This window comes from Pogona vitticeps, chromosome 7 (genome assembly GCF_051106095.1).
Source record: "Pogona vitticeps strain Pit_001003342236 chromosome 7, PviZW2.1, whole genome shotgun sequence".
NCBI lineage: Eukaryota > Metazoa > Chordata > Lepidosauria > Squamata > Agamidae > Pogona > Pogona vitticeps.
In genome coordinates, this window is record NC_135789.1 from 8,433,442 (window position 1) to 8,456,512 (window position 23,071).

The window sequence follows — 23,071 nt, forward strand, 5'->3', positions numbered from 1 at the left end:
ATTCACCTGGAATTCAGGGGTGGGCCGTGAAGTGGCCACGTTGGCTGAGGGTGGCCAACTGGTCCAGGATGAGTAGGGCAAAAAAAGGGGGGGCTGCAAACAGCGCAAAAATCATATTTCCAACAGATATTAAAATGGCAAAATGCAGTGGTGTTTCACCCATTCTTTCTCCCCCGCTCCATATGTCTGACGAAGTGGACTTGTCCATGAAAGCTCACATTAAAATATAGTAGTTAGTCATGCCATTCCCCCCCCCCTTTGTCTTTTTTCCTTGGATTTTATACCAAAGCGAGTAAAGCCGTCGCCGGAGAGGTACCCAAGGCCACCTATCAGGAAGGCCGGCCCTTCCGTGAGGCAGAGGGAGGCGGCTGCCTCGGTCGGCAGATACCAGAGGGCAGCGGCAACCGCCACGGCTGCCACGTCAAAATGCCATAGAAGCCTAGAGATTTCAGAATGAAAAGCAGGAAGATAGGAGCTTTGCACTGGAGCGTTTTCCTGCCTTTTGGCTCTTCAGGGACTGGGGCTTCCCCCCCCCCCAGTCGGATCCTGCTTACTGTTCCTGATCCACCTCAGGCATAGCAGGGAGTCATCAGGGCGACCCACGGAGGCCCTTCCCTGGCTGGGCCTTTGGCCCTCGAGCATCCTTCCTCAACTGCTTTCGGGGGCCAGGGGCATTCAGTGGGGTAACACTGGCAACCCCCCCCCCCAAAAAAAACCCCACCCTTCAGGGGCTGCCACTGCTTCCTGCATGAAATGGTGCAGACGGTCAGGTGCATTTCCGCTTCTCCTCTCGCTGATGAAGAGGCTGGAGGTCCCGCAGGCTGAGAAACCGGCCACCCGCCTTGCCTCCTGCTGGGGATTTGAGGGTGGCTGGCCATTTGCTCAGCTTTTTCCTCCTCCTCCTCCTCCTCTCAAAGGGTGGCAGACTGCTTCTGTTCTCCTCCCTGCTCCAGCTGCCTCCAGAGCCCCCACCCTCCTGGCTGGCCATTAAGCAAAGCAGGCCGGGCAGCATGTAAAGCACCCAGAAAGCAGCCAGGCAAATGGGAATGCCACCCCCCCCCCACCCCACAGCCCCTGCAGATCCTCCAGGAGAAGCAGCACCTGAGGGATCCGGCACTGGGAGAGGACCCTTGGTGGGGCCACCCAGCCCACCAGCCCAACGGGGGGGGCTGTGTCCCGCCCCAAGGAGTCCCGCCAGACACACACACACACACACCCAGAACCATGTCAGCGGCCTGGGTGGTTGCCGCTGCTCTCCTGCTGGTCAGCCCTGGCAGGGGTGCCCACACCTCGTGCCCGTCGCTCTTCCACCTCCCCGGGGACCTCATGATCGAGGGACTCTTCCCGGTCCACAGCAACAGCACAGGGAGGAACCGGAGCATGGGGCAGCTGCCCGTCTGCCGCGGGTGAGTCAGTCCGTGGGGCACGCTCTGCCCGTCCCCCTGGGGCTTTGGGGTGAGGAGGGGTGTTGCTTTCTATGGGCATGTGCTGAAAGGGGGGGCAGTGGAGAAGCAGGGGGCCACCACTCATCAGCCCCTGCAGGGGTTCCTCTGGGACTGTCCCAGAAGAAGGGATCATGCAAAGAACACAAGATGGGGCAAGTCAGGGTGGGGGTGGGGGGGAGAATGGGGCTGCTTTTGGAACCTCCTCCCCAGAGAGGCTTGTTTGATGCAATCCTTAGGGTCATCCGGGCACCAGGCCCACCCCACATTTTAGCAACAATTTAGGTTCTCAGACCGTATTGCTCCGCTGCATGTTTTTCTGCGCTTTTGCTGTCGGATTCTTGCACTTGTGTATTGTCTGTCTCTGCCTGCCTGCCTGCCTCTATCTATCTCTCTATCTACCTTCTTTTCTAACCCATCCGTCCGTCCGTCCGTCCGTCCGTCCGTCCGTCCGTCCGTCCGTCCATCCATCTATCTATCTATCTATCTATCTATCTATCTATCTATCTATCTATCTATCTATCTATCTATCTATCTATCTATCTATCTATCTATCTATCTATCTATCTATCTATCTATCTATCTATCTATCTATCTATTCCTTCAATTCCCCCCTGGGCCCCCTTGAGAGCTTCTGGGCTCCATGATCCAAAGGGACCCTTCCAGTTCTGCCATTCCAAGATGATGATGATGATTGCATGTTCTCTTTGGGTTGTCTGTCACCATTCTCCCTCCACTCGAGGGTAAGTGGACCTGGAGGACAGTCTAAACCGGTTGACTTCCCCAAAAGGCGTGTGAGCGCCCGGAGGGGGGGGGGGCGGTTTCCATGATGGGACGCGTTTCTCAGCGTGGCTTTGTTCTCCCTTCCCACAGACTCAATTCTTGGGGCTACTCTCAGTTCCAAGCCATGAGGTTGGCCGTGGAGGAAATAAACAATTCTTCCCACCTGCTGCCCAACGTCACCTTGGGGTACCATATCTGGGACACCTGCGAAGAAAGCCTTTATCTCCAGGCGGTTCTTCAGCTGGATCCGGACGGGGAGCACAACTCTCGAGCCGGTTATTCCGACCGAGTCGTTGCCGTGGTTGGCCCCGACACCACCGACATGACGCACCTGTTGTCCAGAATCCTCACCTTCTACCAGTTCCTGCAGGTGAGTTATTTGTGTCTTGTTATTAGCGCAGCCGCGTTGGCTGAACTCCCAGAGCCCAACGTAAGACTTCCAACGGGATACGGTCTCAGAGAGAATGGGGATATATATGATCCCGCATTTCCTCTGCACTGAACAAACCAGCCCAGGAAAGCTGTCGAGCAAACCCAGCCCTGTGAATAGCCTTCCCCGTCAGTAACGCCAAAGAACAAGGTGGCACCTTCGCATGATCAAGTTCTGAGCCTCAAGTCAACGGACGTATCTCACTTGCTGAACCCTTCCTTCTCAGCCACATTTTCATTGTGTCGCCGGCCGAGGAAGCGCGCAGAGTAAAATCCACCCAACAAAACATATGAATACAGTGGACCCTTGACTTACGGAATTAATCCGTATTGGAACGGTGGCTGCAAGTCAAAAAGTCTGTAGGTCGAGTCTCCATTCACCTACAATGCATTGAAAACCGATTAATCCCGTAACTGGCCGTTTTTGTTCCATTTTTGTTCCATTTCGGGGTTTTTTCTGGTCTGTAGGTCGATTCTCTGGCTGCAAGTCGAACCTAAATTTTGCAGCCAAAGAGGTCTGTAACTCGAAAAGTCTGCAAGTCGAGCCGTCTGTAAGTCGAGGGTCCACTGTAATAGCTTCGAAAATGTCACCGTTAGGAGCCATAATTGTAGACTTTAAAATATTGTGCTTATCGAAATCGTTCTGAAAGCAGCTCTGGAGGTTCCCTCTTTGGGCTGGCAACCCACCCCCACCCCACCCTAGAAGGCCTTGCTTTCAGTCCCTGTCAGTCTCGCCACTCTGGGTGGTGGGGTGAGGAGCAGGTGTCCTCAGGGACCCGAAATAAAGGATGCTTTCTGCTCATTGAACCCAGATCTTTATAGAGGACTCCTGGGGCAAAAGCGGTCATCTTTTTAAAAATTCAAGGTCCCCTTTAACCCCCGTTGGCCTCTCTTCCCTTCCAGATCAGCTACAACGCCAAAGATCAGATCTTCACAGACAAGAGGCAGTTCCCGCTGCTCTTCCGCATGGTGCCCAATGAGAACCACCAAACACGTGGGCTCCTCTCTCTGGTCCAACAGCTGGGCTGGAAGTGGGTCTCGGCCGTGGGCCATGGCACCCAGGCCAGCCAGACGTCGCTCCAGATGCTGATCTCCGAGGCCAGGGCCCAGGGCATCTGTGTTTCTTACCAAGGGCTATTGGCCAACAGGGACTGGACCTTGGTTTCCAGGGACCAGCTGAAGAAGGTGATCGAGAACATAGAGAGGACCAAGACCAACGTCACCCTCCTGCTGGTCGACAACAGTGTCGCTCAGAGTTTCTTCCGCGTCGTCGTCGAGCTGAAGGTCACCCGGAAAATCTGGATCGCGCCCGAGACGTGGGTCTTATCTGAGGAGGTCAGCAACCTGCCGGGCATAGAGACCGTCGGCACTATCCTTGGACTGACCATCAAGCCCGTCATCCTGCCTGAATTCTTACCTTTCGTGAAGAAAACGCTGCGCTGCAACCCCTGGAATGGCCTTTCCCCTTCTGAACAGCAGGCTCTGAAGAACGTAGGGGGCTGCTACCAGTTCTGTAGCGACTGCCACTCCCTCTCCCTGGAGATCCTGGAGGACGTGCTGAACTCCCGCATCTGGCACTGGTCCTTCTACTCCTACGCCGCCATCTATGCTTTGGCCCAGGCTCTCCACCAGCTCCTGGGCTGTGACCATGAAAGCTGTCCTACAAAGGAGGTGCTCACACCTTGGCAGGTACCGCATTTTTCCATGCATAAGACTATACTTTTGTCTAAAATCTTTAGACTAAAAATTGAAGGTCGTCTTATATATGGAAGTAAACTGAGGAGAGAACAAAAACAAGCAGGGATCAAAGTGATCCTGCAGCGCTTTGATCCCTTTCCCCCTATACAGGACAGACCTCTGGTTCCAGGGCCACCAAGAACCCAGGTCTCCATTGGAAGGTTCCTCCTCCACGGGAGGGCTGGCCAGATGAAGACAGAAGATGCTGATCCATCACCCTGCCAAGTGGGATTTTGGGAATAGGGGGGCTGGCCCACACATGGTAGCCACAGTGGGCTACCAAAGAGGCCAGGGTGGCACTCCCTCCAAGCAGGGCCATCAGATAGTATCTCCACCATGTTTGTCTCTGCCCAGCCAAGCTGCCTTTTGCCCACCCCATCCCAGTAACCCCTTTCTGAAAAAAGACAGCTCTTGTCTTTTCCATCCTTGCTTTGTTGAAGGGAGCTACATTGGGCAAGAATTTGGTCTAAAAAGCAGGTCCGAAATAAAAACAACCGGATGCGCAACTTAGCTCTCTTGGCCCGACGACTCAATGTAGCCCCTTTTCTGAGATTGCTGTCTTTTTAGCATCTACAGGAGGGGAAGGCTGGTCTTTTTCAGGGGGAGTTGAGTGTTTTTTTGCTGCAGCCAGTGAAGTTTTTTTAAACATTTGGAAAGGAGTCCTCTTTTCATCCTAATTGCCTTCTGGCCTGCTCTTCCCCTTGGCAAATACCATATTTTTCCGTGTATAAGACACCCCCATGTATAAGACGTGCCCCCACTTTTCTAATCCAAAATTAAGAAATTTAATTGGGGCTTAGCAAGTGTAGGGGGAAAGGGATCAAAGCACTGCAGGATCGCTTTGATCCCTGCTTTCCCCTCCACTTGTTTTTGTTCTCTCCTCAGCTTACTTCCGTATATAAGACAACCCTCACATTTTAGTCTAAAGATTTTAGACAAAAATATAGTCTTATACACGGAAAAATACATTAACAGAGAGGGATCTCCCCCCTCCCTCCATCCCTCTCTCTCTTATTTCATTTCAGCTTTATGAGATCCTGGCCCAGGTGGACTTTTCCCTGCAGAACAACACCATCAAGTTCAGCAACCAGACCGACCTTTTCCTCGGCTATAACGTGATCACCTGGAACTGGGTGAACGGTTCCCTGGACCACAAGACCATCGGCAACTACAGTGCTCAGAGCCTGATCATCGACCAGAGTAAAATCAAGTGGCCAACTCCAGACGGCCTGGTGAGCTTTCGTGCAAGGGATTCGCTTCTGACGGAGATGGCAGATTTGGGGAAGAGCTGGTTTTGGCGTGGGGGCACCTTGAGCCACGTCCGCTTGACTTGCACGGGGGCAGGTGGTGGTGGTTTCAACTGCTGTCTGTTTGGTATTTGGGTCTCTCAATCCAAACTGGTGCCCACCCCTTCCACTGGCCTTGCTCCAAGAGCAAGCTATTTTATTTATTTGCTTGCTTATTTCTTTATTTTCATAATTTATTAGAATGAGAATTTAGAATTATAATTAATTTTCTAGAATTAATATTCTGATGCATAACTAAGCAAACAAATAATTTTAGTTGGTTGGTTGGTTGGTTGGTTGGTTGGTTGGTTGGTTGGTTGGTTGGTTGGTTGGTTGGTTCGTTCGTTCGTTCGTTCGTTCGTTCGTTCGCTTTTATATCACACCATCTGGCCGGAGGCCACGCTAGGTGGTATACAGCAAGAGCAAAACACAGTTAATCATCATAAATATACGATATAATCGCATCGTGAAATAAAGCGAACAGCAGATCAAAGCATCAGCAACAAAATTCAGAATTAATAAACACTGAAAACACAGCAGGGGGCAGCAATCAGTGTTAAATATACATAACCAGTGGTTATTAGATGAAATAGATTGCAAAGCCTGCCTGAAGAGAAGAGCTTTCAAAGATTTCTTGAGTGCTACCAAGGAAGGGGCCGGGCGAATTTTGGACAGACATTCGTGCCGACGTTGCAGGAGCTACCAAAGAAAAGGCCCGGGTTCAGAAGCTCTGGCAAAGCGTGGCCTCCGTCTTCAGGGTTTGCCCCTCTGCCTTGGTCAGTGTTTCATCATCAACCCCCCAGGGAGCAATCCTCTGGCCATTGCAGAGACGTGGGTGAGTGAAGCAGGCTGCTCTGCCTGCAGAAACTCTCCCTGCTTGGAAATCCCCACTCGAAAGAATCTTTTGGGACGTCCTTCTGGACTCGTGTGGCACTCTGGTAGGCCAGCGGGCTACGTTCCCGTGTACTAACTTATAGCAACCCTAACAGGGCTTTCAAGGTAAGTAAGCCATTCAACGAGAGGCTTGATCTACCTCAGTTCCCCAGCCAGTTTCCTTGACCGAGTGGGGATTTGAACCCTGTTCTCCAAGCTCCTAGTCGGTCACTCTATCTATTCACTACACGTAGTTAAAAGAAGCTGCTGGTGGGTCTCAGGCAGGCAGGAAGTGCCCCCTGCCGCTTGGAGCACCTCAACTAGCGGAAGGCCCAAGACAAGCCCTTTTGAGCGGCTTTCCTGGCAGCAACAACAACAACAAAACCCTCCGCTTGACTCACTGTTTCTTCCCGAGGTTCCCACATCCACTTGCGTGACGGAGTGCAAGGCGGGGCAGATCCGAAGCAAGCATACCTTGGACGAGTGCACCTGTCGTTGTGACAGCTGCCCGGAAGGAACCTACCAGAACCAAACGAGTAAGCCCCCGATCTGACCCGAGTCGTGCACCCTCGCTGGTGGGTCTGCACTGGCCGCTTGCCACTCACTCGGTCCCCCCTCCTTTTGCTCTGGGTTGTCCAAGGAGAAGCTGCCCCTTGCTGACCACCTCATCTCTCCCTGTCCTTCTCCTCCTCCTCCCCACCCCTTTAGATTCGGACTTCTGTCTGCCGTGTCCCCCCCAGATGTGGTCCCCCAAGAGGAGCAGCACCTGCTTCTACCCTGTCATCACTTTTCTCAGCATCCGCGATACCACCGTGGCCGCCTTGATCATCGTCTCCCTGGTGGACTTCTCCCTTCTGTGCGGCTGCCTGCTGGTGTTTGCCCTCCACCGGCAGACGCCCGTGGTGAGGGCCGCCGGCGGGAAGCTGGCCTTTGTGATGCTGGTCTCCCTCCTGGCGTCCTGCACCACCACTCTGCTCTTTGTGGTGGAGCCCACCCCTCTGGGCTGCTTGGTCCGGCAGCCCATCTTTGCCCTGAGCTTCACCCTCTGCATTTCCTGCCTGCTGGTCCGCTCCTGCCAGATCGTCTTCATCTTCAAGCTGGCCCGGCGGCTGCCCTGGGCTCACAAGCTCTGGCTCAAGTACCAGGGCGCGTACGCCTCGCTCGGCCTCAGCGTCCTGCTGCAAGGCGGCCTCTGCGCCCTCTGGCTCAGTTTATCCCCGCCCTCCTTGCAAGCCGACGTTGTCAGCCCTCGGGAGATCTTCCTGCGCTGCTCCGAAGGGCACGTCTCGGGCCTGGGCTCCGTGCTGGGCTTCCTGGGACTGCTGGGAGCAGCCTGCTTCGCCCTGGCCTTCTGGGGCCGGAACCTGCCCAAGAACTACAGCGAGGCGCGGCTGCTGGCCCTCAGCATGCTGGTCTTTCTGATGGGCTGGGGCTCCTTTATGCTCATCTATGCCACCACCGAGGGCAAGGGCCGGCAGATCGCCACCCTGCAGATGTTCACCGTCCAGACGAGCGTCTATGCCATCCTGTGCACTTTCTTCCTCCCCAAGTGCTACATCATCCTCTTCAAGCCCCAGCACAACACTGTGGCTCACTTCCAGACCTGCATCCAGACTTACACGGCCACCCCGCAAACCATGACGCCTTGAGCACGGCACAGGCTGTGGCTTTTTGCTTCCGGCGAGAACAACCTGGCCTGGGACTCTTAAGGCCCAAGCAGGAAACGCTCTCAACACTCACCGGGGTCTAGAAAACCCCGGTGTGAGGGTCAGAGGTGAGATCTTGCTGGAGACTCAAGAAAGGGACACGGGAAAGCAGGGGAAAGCCGGCGGGTGGGGCGTCTTGCAGCGTGGAGGCAAATCGGAAGAGGTGTGCCAAGCACACACCTGCGCACCACCGGCGCCTCACCTGGGGGCGTCAGACTTTGGTGCAGAATGCCCAAACCCCATTTGCAGAGCATTCCTCGATTTTAAGGCTGCGTCTTCTTACAACGAAGCAGCTGCCCCTCCCGCCCCTTGGCATGCCCACTTAGAGAAAGGATGATGGAGAGCAGAGGAAGATTTTTCCCCCTCAATCAAAAAGAAGCTCCACCACCAGGGATCTCCCTTCCCGAGAGCCTTGCAGCCAGGAAACCACGCCAGCTTTTGGGAACACATACGCTCCGGAGGTCCTTACGATTCAGGGTTGGTGGATCGCCTATGGCAGGCTCACCAAGCCCACCTGAAAAAGAGGCGAGTCCCACGTACGCATTACAAGCGAACCGCTTTTCCATCTCTCTCATGCTCGCTCACTCGCTCTCTGTGCCGTTTGCATGGGTGATCTGAAAAGCGGGTGAAAGGTTTGTTTTAAAGAGCCACCCAATGTGATAACGCCCATGAGGTCAAGGCTGGCATCTGGCATTCGGCGCCTTCATACTTTTGAAGCTGTCCCTCTCTTTCTCGGAGCTACGTACCTCACAGCGTCTCCTCCATTTGCATGGCCTGGACAATCAAACGAGCTCATTTGGTAATCAAAGACACTGCTTTACATGGAGGTCAAAATGCCCGCCGGCAGCCGGTCTCTGCCTGCCTGTTGTTCCCGAGCATGGGCTGAAAAGGAAGCTAGCAGCGGGTTTGAGCTTCCCTGGTCGGTTATTTACGTCTCACAAAGCCTGGCCACCGTCTTTAAGAACAGCCGCGTGTCTTTGTCTCTTCTGAACAAAATATATCCCCCCCCCTTTCGTGATGGTCTGGGTCAGAGTCGGTTTTCAAGAGAAACGTGTGTGTGCGCCGTTTCGTTTCGGGCGTTTACATGAACGCGCATTCTGTACAATTGCTGTAATTTGTTACCATGTTTTGGGGAATGAATAAAGCCAGCTGGATCGAGAAATGTACCAAGCTGGGTGTCCTCATAATTCTTGGTTTAGATTTCTCCCCATACAGATACCAGCACCTCCGTTGGCTTAGTATGAGACGGCAGGAGGTTTTAAGTACCATGATGCCACCACCATGATTACCTTGTGTAACTAAAACTGGAAACCAGTTTGTCTCCAAGCTTGCTTTAAGAAACCTGTGTCAACCTTTAGACAGGGGCAGTAAACATCCCAGTGTGATGTAGCAGTGGACAGAGTGATGGACCACGACTCGGGAGACTTGAGTTTGAATCCCCCCTCAACCACAGAAACTCATGGGGAGGGCGGAACTGGTAAAACCAGTAAAACCCTTCCACTTTGGATAAACTGGTGAATTATTACCATCGTTATTATTGTTGATGATTATGTTGCTGTTATGGAAAAACACCAGGCACAGTCAATCAAAATTATAAACACATTGACTGGCATTGTAGAACACAAGTTTTAACCAAAAAATAAGTATCTGTCAAATATCGGCGCAGTAAGTATGCTGTTTATAATATTGCTTTTTTTTTTGTAGCTCTGATGGTGTCATTTCTGAGATCTGCAACTGCTTGTAACACTGTGTGAAATGTCTTGATACTGTTTCCCAAAGCCCCAATGACGAGGGGGACCACTGAGTGATGTTTCATCCACAAGCCAAATGAAACTATTATGATTGGTGTAAAAAAAATGCAACATTAACAAGCTGCTTAAAAGGTGGGGGGGGCAGTCGTGGAGGCTCCTTTATTTATTTATATCATTTCTATGATATAAATAAATATATCTAAGCCTTCTATGATATAAATAAATATATCTAAGCCACATCAGTTTCTTCCCCATTGTTGGATGGAAGAAGAAGCCAGCCGATCCGGTCAGGACGTCCCGGGCGGAAGTCCAAAAGGCACTTTGCCCATTCCCACGGCTTCAGAGCCCTAGACCGTGGGTGGAGAGCCCTGGTCATTGCGGGAAGCCTCTCGCTTTCGAGGTACAGCGGAAGCAGCGCTTTGGGGGTGGGTCAGTACATCACTACAACTTTCCCACTACGTCTCCCTAGGTCACGATCCTCCGGGAAGCCACTCCAAGGGAGGCCAAGAAATCCTCAACTAGAATTGAGGGATCCAAAGGGTCCCTTCCAGCTCTGCTGTTCTAAGATGATGATGAAGCAGAGCCTTCTTTGCGGTGGCTCCACCGTCATGGAGCCAACTGCCTCCCTCCCTTTAAAAGATCGCTGAAAGCACTGCTTTACAAAGAGGCCTATTCTGGCGATCCTGCATTTTCTGCTCCGGCTACTCTATAGGGTTACATGCCCGTGCCGTTTCTCATTTTATATTCCCGCCGCTGGATGTTTTTGACCGTTACTGCGTTGTTTTCATTCCCATTTATGGTTTCGACTGTACGCCGTCCAGAGCAGTGCTTCTGCACTAATCGGGCAGCCTACAAATTGAATTCATTCGTAGTTTGATTGATTTTTTTTCCGGGTGCTGGATAACCGACGGTAAAGACGAGGCACGTTTGACTTGTGGTGGAGAAGCCCTCTTTTACTGAAAGCAAAAAAAAAAAAAAAAGATCCAGGAGGCACAAAAGGGAAGTGGAACAACCAGGAGGGATGTCACTGAGATTTCGGATCTCTCTGGACCGCTTTCGGGACCGGAGCTAAATTTGCTAAAGTGCTCTAAGGACGAAGCGAAGGATTCAGGGCCTCCTCCGTGTCTCTCCTCCCAGCGGCTCCCTCGACAAAGCAAAGCACGGCATCCTCGGGATTCTCTGGGCGCCACCCGGGCCCCTAATCTTTCAGCACCAGAGGCGCCTTAACCTGGGCAGCCACCTCCTTGCCCAGCAGCTCTTCCACGATGGCAAGGCCAAACTCGAAGCTGGTGCCAGGGCCTCGGCTGGTCAGAATGTGCCCATCCTTCTCCACGCGGCTCTCCGAGTACTTGTAGTGATCTGATGGAGGAGACGCGAGAGGGACGGACCGTCAGCTGGCAGGGGCAAGAAAAGGGTATTGCCCCAGCCTGCCTGGGGAACCCAGCTGCCCCCCCCTTAACAAAAGGGAGGCTGCCGTACTCAGCGGCTGAACTACAGACTGCAGAGAACGCCTGCCATTTGGGGAGGGAGGGCATCTTTAGAACTTCATTTCAAAATCCCAGAGGTAGAGGCGGTGGGTGGAAAAATCCTCCTGGGCCACTGCTGGATCTTGAGACCCTCACGGCCACCCTTCTTCCCATCGAAAGAAATACCGCATTTTTTCGTGTATAAAATGACACATTTTTCTAGAATAATTGAAGGGAAAATTGAGGGTCGTTTTATACTCGGAAGGAAGGAGGGGGCAGAGGGATCAAAGTGCTTTGATCCCTGTTTCCCCTCCATGTTTTGCAAAAAAATGCAGTGGGAAAGTGATTCCTACTTTCCCCCTACATTTTCATTGCAAAATGTTTGCAACGAAAATGTAGGGGGGAAAGCAGAAATTGCATGTCCCCCCACCCTGCATTTTCTTTGCAAAATGTAGAGGGAGGAAGCTGCTTTTTGTAATGAAAATGCAAAGAAAACATTTTTTAAAGAAAAGTGGGGGGGCGTCTTATACACAGAAAAATACGGTAAGTATTTCTCCCTGTCCAGAAGTGGCTCCAGGAAGCCCCTGGAAACGATGTCACTCTTTCAGGAAAAGACTGCACTTTGTTCCTGCAAAATTGAGATGTGGGCTCAGGGAAGAGATTTCGGGGAAGCCAAATAAGCAAGGAGACCTTCTTTGGCCAAATGGGGGCTCTGATCCTCAGAAATTGCTTGGGCCATTTCCAAAAGTGGTATCTCCCTGTGCCAGGAAAGCAAGCATCTCAGGAACTGTATCAAAAGCCAGCCCCCATTTTTAACAGCCCACATTTAGCTGTGAGCTCTGCCTTGATCCCAGGATCTTACCCTCCAGACCTAGCGTCAGGTCAGCGTGGCCCTTCTCCAAGAGCACAAGTGCGTGACATGCAGGAGCCTGGAAGGCTTCCCCCTCCCTCTAAAGGGTTCTCCTCCCCTCCTTACCTCCATTCATCATTTTGTCCTTGGCCAAGGGGTGGGTGGTCACTTTGCTTCCAAAGCCTATTCCGTGGGCCAGCAGAGCTGTGGGACCTGGGAAGAACCAGGAGGAAAGGCTGTCACAAGGGCCACAAGCCTTGCACAAGAGGGGGGAGGGGGTTAGGGTTGCAACCTATGTGTTCATGCCATTGAAGGCTCCAAGTTGCCAGAGGAGGCTTTAAAATCCTACCAACAGAAGAGACCATTTGAGCAAGTGGTCAGCGGGCTCAGCGGGCAAACATGCTCATAGCTCTTGGAGTGAATAAAACAATTCTCCAAGCCTGGACTAAGTGGGAAATGGTTTTTCAAGAGCCCACCAGTACTTACAGGTTAGGGCCCTCCTTGATGCCCACATGGCCACATCTTGGCGTAACTTTGGCTGACTTTTTTTTTAACTTGGAAAATACATGCATGTATGTATAGCATGAAGGGGGAAAGTCCTTTTTTAATTGGGTGGGGAGTAAAACTGCCGACTGCAACTTTACCTTTACTTACAAGCCCTTCTGCCCCGCGGCTCTGCACAAGCCCTAGAGACAAACGACAACTCTCTGGGGAACCCGACCCGACGAGAAGCAAAGGGAAAATAAAAAACTGGGTCAAAGAAGGGAAGGGGGTGTTGTTTCCCGGGGATTCGCTACAGCCCAGCCAGTCGCGAGACTTGCTGTCAAGTCAGACTTCAGTCGCACCCGTGACTCAACTCAGGATTTATTTTTTTTAATACCTCATTTTTTGAATGACTTAAGACGCAACTCGGAACCCACTTGCCCCTCCCTTTTTTCTGGGGAGAAAAAAAAAGATTGTTTTTAATAGAGACTCAGGACTTGAACCCAAGGACTTGCCAATAACCCTGAGCAAAACTAACCAAGCTTCTGCCAAATACAGTGGTGCCTCGCTTAACAATGTTAATTGGTTCCAAAAAAAAACCATCGACAGGTTTCAAACATTTTAAGACACTTTTAAATGAGTGATAACGGACATCGTTAAGTGAAAATCGCCCATAGAGAACATCGTTAAACGATGCAGAAAATTCCTCAAAAAAAACACCCATCGCTAAGCGAATACATCGTTAAACAAAGCAATCGCTAAGCGAGGCACCACTGTACACCTTGTTAATTTTTAAGGGACCCCCAAATCCCCCAAAGTTTAGTTTCCTCCACTAGAAGACAAGCTGCCTGTTGAATCGATGGGGGCCTTACTGACACACCCACCCTGGATAAGAGCTAGCGACAACAGATTTTCACACATACTCTGTCATTTAGACTTTTTAAAATACTACCAATATCTCTGCATTGGTAAAACCACCGAGTGTAAGAAAGGAGACGACAGAAAATCTGACCATGCTTTTTTAACACTGCACCAGCTCCTTGTTTACTTAAGAGCTGAACTTTGTGGGTTCCATCTCATACTAGGCAGAGGGTTTCTCGATATGCAGCTCAGGGGCTGGTTTCAGTCAGCCCATCAGATAGCAAAACCACACAGGCGGGGGCCATTTAGCAAAGGCCAGCCCTCTGATTGGGGAGGGCGCACACACACATACACAGAGAGAATGTCCTCTGGGGTTCCCATCTCAGCGACCGCTGGATTTCCAGTTTGGCCATGAACCCCTCGTGACTTTGGTGCTCGTGAGAGGGGGGAAATGAGAGCCGATAGTCTGGGGAAGCGCTTCTGCCTTAGAGGCTGCAGGAGCATCGTTTCCCCATGAATAAGCCAGCAGGAGATTGGGCCAAGGTCTAGGAACCACAAGAAGCCACGTGAGAACCACGGGGAGGCGGCTCGTGGGCCTCCTGGGGAAAGGAGCATTGCCGGCCTCTGCCTGTCCATGATGGCTCCCGATGCTGTGCCCCTCTTCCCCGCCCCATGGCTCACCTCCCAGCCCCCCAGCATCTATGAACTTCCAGAAACACCTGCCTCGCCTGCTGGAAATGCCAAACAGACTCCACGAGGAGTCTCAGCGCCATCCGCTGGACGAGAGGGGTGCAGGCAACATGCCACAGAAACCCTGCCCAGAGTGGGGTGCGATGATGCACAGGAGACGGCCCTCCCTCCATAGGAGGGCTAGATCCTTTCCGAAACGCCCTTCTTTCTGTCCAACTGCAATGGCCACCACCCCCCAAAAAAGGGACCCCCTGCAAAGCACAGCAAAGGGCTGGTGGCAAGAAGCAAGGGGTGGGGTGGGAGGCATCATGTCTCTCTCTCACACACACACCCCACAAAAGCCAAGCAGTCCGGTTCTTTCCTCAATGGGGAGGCTTCTCCCCTTTCCTGCTGCATTCAGGGAGAAGGACCTGGGCGTGGGAGGGCACAGGGACCAGAATAAGCACCTCACGCAGCTCCTCGGAGCTCTCCTGCCAGCCTGGGGGGGGGGAGAGCGGGAATGTTCTCAGGGTGGGGTGGGGGGCTTCACATGGGACGTCTTCCGAGCTCTGTGGAGTCTTCCTCCTGAAAGCACTCCCCACCACACTGCGCAGCCACCTCTTGAACCCGCAGCCAAGGGACTCCATCTGAGGCAGTGACATCCCCCACCCCCACCCCCCAGCCCAGCAGTCTCTTATGCCTTCTGGGCAGCCAGAGGGCTTGTAAACCGATACCTCCAGCATCGAAAGGCCAAGGGGCCCCAGAAGGTCAAGCCTGCAAGCGAGCCTGCGTGGCTGAAGCCGAAGGAGCTGAAGATGGGCGTTTTCTCCGGCCAGCCACTGGCTGACCCCTGGAGGCGGGAGCCTTTGAGTCAAGGCACGCAAACACACACACACACACACACACACACACACACACACGCGCGCGCGCGAGAAAAGGGCCTCCATCAGATAAAACGCTTTCCTGTTCTGAGAATGTTCCCCCCAAAAACCCTGCGCCAGGAAGTCAACCTCCTCGCCATGAAACCACAGCTGGCGCAAGGAAACCCAGCCTGCCCCCCACCCACCCCAGAAAGGAGCCTCCCTGCTCTGCTGAGCCCGGCCCTTCTTCAGAGCTGCCCCGCCAGCCGGTGCCCCTCCGGCTGAGTTGGCTTCCCCCACAACCCCGGCGGGAAGGTGGAGAAACCCACCTGCACAAATGGCCGCAATGAGCCCCTTCCGGCCGTCCTGGTCCTTCAAGACGTCCTTCACCCGAGGAGACTGCAAGAGGCAAAGCCGTCAGGATCACAAAAAGGACCCCGCTCCTTCCCGGGACACGGAGCATCGAGGGCTGCCCTGTTGTTTCGGAGCACCCCAAGGTCCTCCGGGACAAGGGACGTCCAAGAGGGCTGAAGGAGTCCCTCCCCCTAAAACACACGTTTTACCTCTGACAGGTTCTGAGCACCCAGGTTTCCTCCTGGCAGGACCACCACGTCATAGGGACCCTGGGAAGAGAGACGGACAAGTCACTAGAGAGAGCATCAGATTCGGAAGCGAAGGGACCGGCAAGAGGAGGAGGAGGTGGCTAGGAAAACCCACCTACTCCTTCACTGGGATTGAAGCCATCTTGCCCGGAGAAAGGCCATCTTGCAAGAACACCCTGCAGCGGCATATCTTGGACGACACGTCAGAAGGGGGCCACCTCCCAAGCTCAACTTGTCAGCCACTCTTGAGGTCTCTTGCAAACGAGAAGCTGGGCGCTCTGTGCTAGCTAAAGGCCAGCAGGAACGCTGCCAGATACATCCTCTGCCTCCCTGGGTGATATGGACTGGGTAGCACCGGCTGTACCGAAGCAAAGAGCAGGACCCCCAAGAGGGGATCAGCCAGCTACATAACCGGCAGCACACCCACTGTGTGCCAGGGGTGCCTTCCTCGCTGATGCCGTAGAGGGAATGTTCCCTTACCAGGAAAAAAAAAGGGGGGGGACCGGCCTTCCGCCCCACCTCGGGGCAGGTCAGATGAGGCCAGAGGGCTCAGCATCCAGGTAGCGGCGATCCCTCCCATTCCCTTCTCCAAACATTTACCAAGGGAATCAGAAACCTCTAGTGCAGTTTTTTAAAGAAATGCCAACGATCACTAAAATTACAAGCCATAAACTCTGCCATACCGATGGCTTGTTACCCTTGTGGCAGAATGAAAGGCCACTCAACAAACTCTCCAATTTAATTCCTGCAGGGGTGTTGCGGGCGGCACTGCACCAGCGTACTTTTGAGGCTGCTTGTGGGGTGCGATCGGCTTCCTTGTCAAGGCCCGTCGTCACTTCCTTTTATCTCTTTCCAGGCCTATAGCCCTTTCCTCTGCCGTGATTTCCACTACACACCCTGCTCCTACCTAGATTCTCTTTTCTGGACTCCTCTGGCACAATCGCAAGGGGTGGGGTTGGGGGGGGTCTTCTTACAAGCAGACCAGAACACCTCCCGGGGAAGGGAGCCGAGAGCCCCTGGGCAGGACCCACCTCCTTCTGGGCCTCCTCCAAGCTCTTGTCAGGACAGATCACGACGTCCCGGCTACACTGCACGGGGTCTTTTCCGCCCAGGCCTGCGACGGTCACAGCAATCTGCAGAGGGGGTGCAAGACAGAAGACTTTGCCCGCTAGGGTTTGGTTTTGCTTTTCTTCTTCTTTAAAAGGCTCAATCTGCCCACCAAATCTCTTTAAACCGTTAGCCCCCAACCCCCCCATCCTGAAACATAATGTGTGTGTTTTGTTTTGACACTGAACTTAAAAAGTGCTGCCGGGTGCTAATAACCACCACACTGGGTGGTGGTTGTTCGTTTGACTGTTGTTGTTCTTAAGCAGACAAGGGCGCCAGCAGGAAGCGCTGAACCTTCTGCCTCAAATGCAAAGCAGGGAGGGAGGGAGGGGAGGGTTCAGCCACGGAAATCCCTCCACCGAGCTTCGTTTTACCCCTGCGTACTGGTGGGCGGTCAGAGTCCCTGTTGAACATGGGACAGCGAAATCCACTGTTTCCACCCAGGCCGGTCCTAACTTCCCTGAATTTCAGCGGGTAGAGCTGCTCAAAGCTCCTTCAGACCAAGAGGGAGCTAAGACCACATCCTGCCCCCCGACAGCTTGTTGGGGGGAACAAGCCTTCAGGCACCCCCAGACGGCCAAGGGTTGGTGCCTGACTTCCCAGGGCACGCAAGGTGAAACTCACTCCGAAGCATCTTTCTATGGGGCTACTCTGGAGCCACGGTGCAACTTCTTCCCTAGGCTGCTCCTGGTTGTCCCCATAGCCGGACAGGGCAATGTAGGGGTCAGGCAGCTGGACAGGGACTAGGGAGATTAGGGGGGGTGTCCGAATCCCCTCTCTGGCACAAGACCAGCTGGACGGCCCTGGGTCAGTCCTCAACCTCACAGGTCCGGGCTTATGGGGAGAAATGGGGGAGGCCAGGAAGGCTGCAGACACTGCCAGCCCCTGAGGATGACAAGGTAGAAGTCAAGACTCCTTGGTACAAAGCTCGGCCCTTTCGCCGTCCGCAACGCTCAGCTGAAATAACGAGGTGCACAAATGCAAGCAGATAATGAGGTTCTCAGGAGGGGAAGAGGGAGCCGGTGGCCCTGGCAGGGCGCCTACTCACGCCCGCCCTCCTCATGACATCGGTGGGGATGACGGTCTCCATCTCCTCGGCCCCTTTGGCCAGGATCACCAACGCTCTCTTGGAAGCCATTCGGAAAGCTGCAAACAGGGAGGAGGAAGGGGTGCTGAGTGCCCTCCTGTGGTACGAGAGCAGGACGAGAAACAATTAGGGAGCGCGCACCCCCATTTTTTTTTTACACACACGCAAAGTCTGACCTCGTCCCAGTCTGGAGCTGCCACTGCAGCCGAGCCACTGGCTCTGCAGAAGCTCTCACGGGTTCAAGAGGGCTGCTCTGGCTGGATCCCTCCGCTGGCCCGTTGGCTCGGACTTGGGTGGTAAGATGATGCCCGCTGCTCTGCCCACCCTTATTCCCCCCCCCCTCCTGGGGGACTGGCAAGCAAGAGGAGAACTCAGGCACACAACGAAGGAAAAAAACACCCTTTCTCTCACCCCCCCTCCCCATGGATTGCTTCCCTGCTGCTTATCTCCATCATGGCCTATCCACCGGGGGGGGGGGGGGAGAGGTGGTCAAGAGAAGAGGCCTCTAGCCAAGGGGAGATGATGGTTGGCGGCAAGCCGAGACTCCTTTGGGCTCTGGGGTGGCCAGAGTTCACCAGAGTGTTTTCAGAAACACCAGGTAACCTTTTAATTTTTTTTCTAGGCAGAGTGACGGAATCAGAGCTTCCTGTCCCCGAGATATCTGATCATGAGCAGATCAGAGATACATCTTGCAAAGAACCTTCTCTTTAAGGCCACCGCCCTTGATGGGGGTTGACACACACACACACATACACACCCATGCACAAATTAGGGGCAATGCCGAGTCGGCACAGTCAGGCAGTTGCAGTTTCACAACCGGAGGGGGTTGATTTTTCAGGGCAGTGACACCAGGAGGACCTTGAACCACTTTGATCCAGCAAAGAAGCCGAAAGGGTTAATCCGAAAGGGGCAGCTTTACTCCCCCTTAGGGGGATCCCATGGGGACACAGCTTGGCAAGGAAATCCCCAGCCATAGGTGGGGGGCCTGCTGCCCTATAGAGGCCAATTTGAGGGCTGCTATTGAATCCATTATTGTGGTTGTTAAATCAGTTGTTGGGGTTTTTTTAAGTACTTTGTTTCCTTATGTTAGTTGTATACCGCTTGATAGAATAAACTCCCTGAGCTCTCTTAAACAAACAAACAAACAAAATATAATCTCAGAATGCCAGAGCTGGAAGGGACCACCCTGCATCAGGTCCAGCCCTGGGGGGGATTTGAACCCGTCCCCCCCACCTCTGGCTCTACAGCCAGAGACCTAAACTACAGAGCTATTATTAGGCTGCTTCAAGAGCCCATGATCCACCTTGAGTCCCTTCTCTGGGACATAAAAGTGGCCTAAAATGCAATAAAATGACATGAATTAGTAAATAAACTATGTTAAAAATAACAAACAGCAATGACTTCGGAAGCAAAAGAGATACAGTTGAGGAAAGGCAGGTGGGGGTTGTGGGTTCAAGGCTCTCTCGTTGTCAGGCGGGGTGGGGGTGGGAAATTGGGCCTGTTTCCCAGCATGGATGCAAAACCCTCTCCCCCCCCCCCCCAAGGCCAGGAAGCCCTGAATGTCAATTAAAGGGGACTCCTTCAGGGCGCGATCCTGCCTCCTCTCTTTGCCCCCTTATGGGGTGGGGGGGTGGGGGTTTCTGTTGGTGGGCAGGCAAGAAGAGGGGGGCCTGATCTCACCCCTCCCGAGGCGGAGGGGGTGCTTCTTAATAGCCAGGAGAGGAGGGAGTGAAGCCTCACAATGGAGCACCGGGGGGGGGGGTTCAGAGTCTAGGAAGGGTCCCTCCTTCCCTCCTTCCACTGCCCCTCCCTGGTGGAGGGGGAGGCAAGGAGGGGGTGGGCGACCCCCTCCCTCGCTGGGCTGCTGCCTCCCGCCCCCCCCTCCAGCGGCCTATCCCCCTGCCCTCCCCCCTTGGAGCACCAGCCCCCCCCACTAAGGGCAGCCCCCCCCACCATCAGCCCCTCTCCCTCCTTGGGGGGAGGCAGCCCAGAGGGAGGGAGGGACGGAGGGGGGGAATCCATTCCTTAGTGACCCCAATTACCCCCCTCTCCAGGAGTCGCGGGGCTGGGGGTAAGGGGGAGGCGTCCCTGGCCCGTCCTTACGTGCAGAAAGGCCCGTGACCAGCTCCGCACGCGTGTCTCCCACCGGCGCAGCCCCGCCCCCCTCCGCGAGGGAGCCCCTCCCCTTCGGGACGGCCCAACCCAAAAAAGCTCCCCCTCCCGCCGCGGAGGAATGGAACGGCCCGTTAACCCCTTCTGCGCCGGGCTGCCTCGGCCAGGAGGAACGGAGGGCAGCGAGGGAGGAAGGAGCGTGGGCGCCAGCGGAGGGCCGCGTTGACGTCACGGACAGGCTCGCTCCGCCCCCCTCTCGCCGACCCAGATAGCCGCAGAAACCACCGGGTAAGACCCCGCCCTCTCGCCCCCGCAGCCAGTGGGAGGCGACTCCGCCCTCTCCTCCTCCTCCTCCCGTCTTCAGGCTCGACGGGAGGCTCGGACTTCGGCGCGAGGGATTGTGGGAAGTGTAGTCTGAGCCCCCTCCTGGCTCAGGTCAGCTCAGGACACGCGTTGGGACGCCCGGCAGGGAGACCCCGGCCCAAAATGCCGTGGCTTGGCAGAGTGGAGTGGCACGAGAGTGGGTGCTGTTGGGTGCCATCAAACCCCTTCCCCTTAGAGTTATGGCGACCCCATCCATGAACCGCCTCCAAAAGGCTCTGCTCGGCTCTGGCAAACCCAAACCCCTGGTTTCGTTTAGGAAGTCTGTCCATCTCACACGAGTTCTTCCTCTTTCCCTGCTGCCTTCCACTTTCTGCACGTCTTTTTCCACTGAGCCTGGTTTTCTCAGCGCGGGCCTAAAGGACCACAGTCAACTTAGTCCTTTTAATTTCTACCGTGAGCTTAGGCTTGGTTCATTTCTTTATTTTAAAAAATCTTTTTTTGACCCCGGTCTTCTCCTGGAAAAAGAATCGAAGGCCGCTTAGAACAATGAAAGACAGCACCCACTTCTTTGTCTTTCTGACTGTTCACAAAGCTCTCCTCCAGCACCACATTTTCAAACAAATCAATCCCCCCCACCCCCCGTTGTCTGGATAAATCCCAGAGTAGGCGCACAGAATCCAGGTGGGTTTAGTAAGTTGGCGCCTCCATGAGTTCAATGGATTCAAATGAGCCTTCTCTAACTGCTATTTACTTTAGCGCAGTAAATCACAATCAGAGTCGGCCTGTTTGAACCCATGCCACTTACGGAGGAGATGACTCCCCAAACTCCCATTGATTCTGTGGGGCTCCTCTAGTGCCATTCGCAACGCTAAGCCACAAGATTTTCGCCAATCTGAAATAATACAGACTCCCCCCAAAGAAGCAACCTCTCCTCCTCACAGCCTTCTTAAACCCAGCGTCATCTGTTGATCTTTGGAGTGGCATAAGATGATGCTGTGTCTTTTTTTTTTTTTTTTTTTGCCAATTTCCCCCCGTACCCCTGAAAATAATTCAAATAATTTCTCAACGCAGACCTTGAAACGCGCATTATACAGTAAAACTCTGTAACAGGAAACAGGTGACGTACTCTGCCCGTTGCTGAAAATAGAAAAGAATTGATTTTCAGATACTGTGATTGAAAGGAAAGATCAAAACAACCAGACTTCTCAACCTGCTGTGAATAATCAAGGTTTCCGCTTCCTGAATAGACTTCCTATAAGGTGAACATGGCTCGTTGCTGGACAGCGTTGGCCGCTCTCTTCTCTCATGGTGCATCAGAATTCAGAAATGGGCCCTTTCCAAATAAGTCTAGAAGCCGGCCTGCACCCTGATGTGGGATGAGGAGGAGGCTCATGAGCTTGAGAATATTCCACCAACATTATTTGTGGCCGCTGTTGTATACTGTAAGAATAAATTAAATAATTATGCCTTCTAAATAGGAGGCAATGGTTATAAAATTTTTATATTATGATATAGATGTATAAACCTTACTCATGATTTCCACTTTTCAGTTCAGTCTTATGTTATATAAAGAAACTAGGCTTTCTCATTGCAGCAACTCAGATATTCCCCTCGGCTTTCACTGACCTGTTTGTAATTTCGCTGCACAAGAACAAGCGTTCCAAAGTGGTGAAAGGACAATCCAAGGAATTAGTGTTAAAAGCAGATGCTGATTCTGCCAAGAAAAAGATGAAACTGTGTCACAACTCATCTGCAAAAGTCCAAAGATTGCAGAAACAGATTACATTAGACATGATAAAGTAGCAAAATTAGTACACTGGTCTTGATACAAAAAATATAACTTGTGAGACTCCCAGAACCCGTGGGAACATCAGGCAGGGAAGGTGTCAGAAAATGAAGTCAAGATTCTGTGGGATTTCCAGATCCAAACTGATTGGCACTTTAATATAACACACCAGATATAGTAGTAACAATTTTATTGCCTTTGTTGGACTGTAAACCACCCAGAGTAGATTCGTCTAGATGGGCGGTATAAAAGCCAAATAAATAAATAAATCTCAACTCTGGAAGAAACACACTTCAGTGGTCCCCATAGTCATTGGGGCTTCGGGAACAATATCAAGAAATATTAATATCAAGAAATTTCACCCAGTACTGTACGCAGTTGCAGGTCTCAGAGAGATCACACTCCTATCAGAGCTATAAAAAACAGCCATATTAGGAACAGCTTACACACTGCACCAATATTTAACAGATATTTCAGTTTTTAGTTAAAACTTGTGCTGTATCTGTTATATACCAGTCAATGTTTTTATCATTTTGATTGTGCCTGGAGTATAATAATAATAATAATAATAATAATAATAATAATAATAATAATAATAATAATAATAATAATAATAATAATAATAAATACAGTACAGTCCCAAGATAAAAACACATCTGCATGAGAAACATTTTGGCCATTGGTCAGCTGGCTGCGGCCGGGACGGGCAGGCCTAGTGGGAAGCGGGGGCCGCGCCCTTTCGGCGGCCGAGCTCGCCCGTCGTTTCGTGTCTCCTTTCCTCGACCTGAGCGGCGCGTCGACGCCCCCAGGGAGCAGCTGCTTCCCGGCGCTTTAAAAGCCGCCCGTCCGCCCGCCCC

The 23,071-nt window shown here is 52.9% G+C and overlaps 2 protein-coding genes across 4 annotated transcripts; one reads left to right on the forward strand and one right to left on the reverse strand.

Moving 5' to 3' along the window:
• The first annotated feature begins 1,625 nt into the window (after window positions 1–1,625).
• On the forward strand, window positions 1,626–9,721 carry LOC110082442 (taste receptor type 1 member 1). Its single transcript, XM_072977715.2, has 5 exons — window positions 1,626–2,595; window positions 3,558–4,343; window positions 5,417–5,623; window positions 6,966–7,086; window positions 7,259–9,721. Exons 1-5 carry the CDS (start codon window positions 2,269–2,271, stop codon window positions 8,197–8,199), a joined length of 2,382 nt encoding a protein of 793 aa, XP_072833816.2. The 5' UTR covers window positions 1,626–2,268; the 3' UTR covers window positions 8,200–9,721.
• Window positions 9,722–10,939: 1,218 nt separating this feature from the next.
• PARK7 (Parkinsonism associated deglycase) lies at window positions 10,940–20,317 on the reverse strand. 3 transcript variants are annotated; one of them, XM_020800024.3, is made up of 7 exons: window positions 20,096–20,317; window positions 17,954–18,051; window positions 16,830–16,931; window positions 15,760–15,819; window positions 15,526–15,595; window positions 12,450–12,536; window positions 10,940–11,366 (listed from the first exon to the last, which is right to left on the reverse strand). In XM_020800024.3, exons 2-7 carry the CDS (start codon window positions 18,041–18,043, stop codon window positions 11,206–11,208), a joined length of 570 nt encoding a protein of 189 aa, XP_020655683.1. In that variant the 5' UTR covers window positions 18,044–18,051; window positions 20,096–20,317; the 3' UTR covers window positions 10,940–11,205. The 3 variants fall into 3 exon arrangements, with proteins under 3 accessions (XP_020655683.1, XP_020655682.1, XP_078235206.1); XM_020800023.3 differs by having other exon boundaries at window positions 17,954–18,089; XM_078379080.1 differs by lacking the exon at window positions 20,096–20,317 and adding an exon at window positions 18,169–18,186.
• Window positions 20,318–23,071: the final 2,754 nt, after the last annotated feature.

Excerpts from the sequence above, each read along its gene's own strand:
- LOC110082442 (XM_072977715.2), top strand. The coding sequence starts at position 2,269 with ATGATGGGACGCGTTTCTCAGCGTGGCTTTGTTCTCCCTTCCCACAGA. Across the intron at positions 4,344-5,416 it reads AGGTGCTCACACCTTGGCAG|CTTTATGAGATCCTGGCCCA; the intron begins GTACCGCATTTT and ends ATTTCATTTCAG. Across the intron at positions 5,624-6,965 it reads GGCCAACTCCAGACGGCCTG|GTTCCCACATCCACTTGCGT; the intron begins GTGAGCTTTCGT and ends TTTCTTCCCGAG.
- PARK7 (XM_020800024.3), bottom strand. The coding sequence starts at position 18,043 with ATGGCTTCCAAGAGAGCGTTGGTGATCCTGGCCAAAGGGGCCGAGGAG. Across the intron at positions 16,932-17,953 it reads ATGTCATGAGGAGGGCGGGC|ATTGCTGTGACCGTCGCAGG; the intron begins GTGAGTAGGCGC and ends CCCCCTCTGCAG. Across the intron at positions 11,367-12,449 it reads GGACAAAATGATGAATGGAG|ATCACTACAAGTACTCGGAG; the intron begins GTAAGGAGGGGA and ends CTCCTCCATCAG.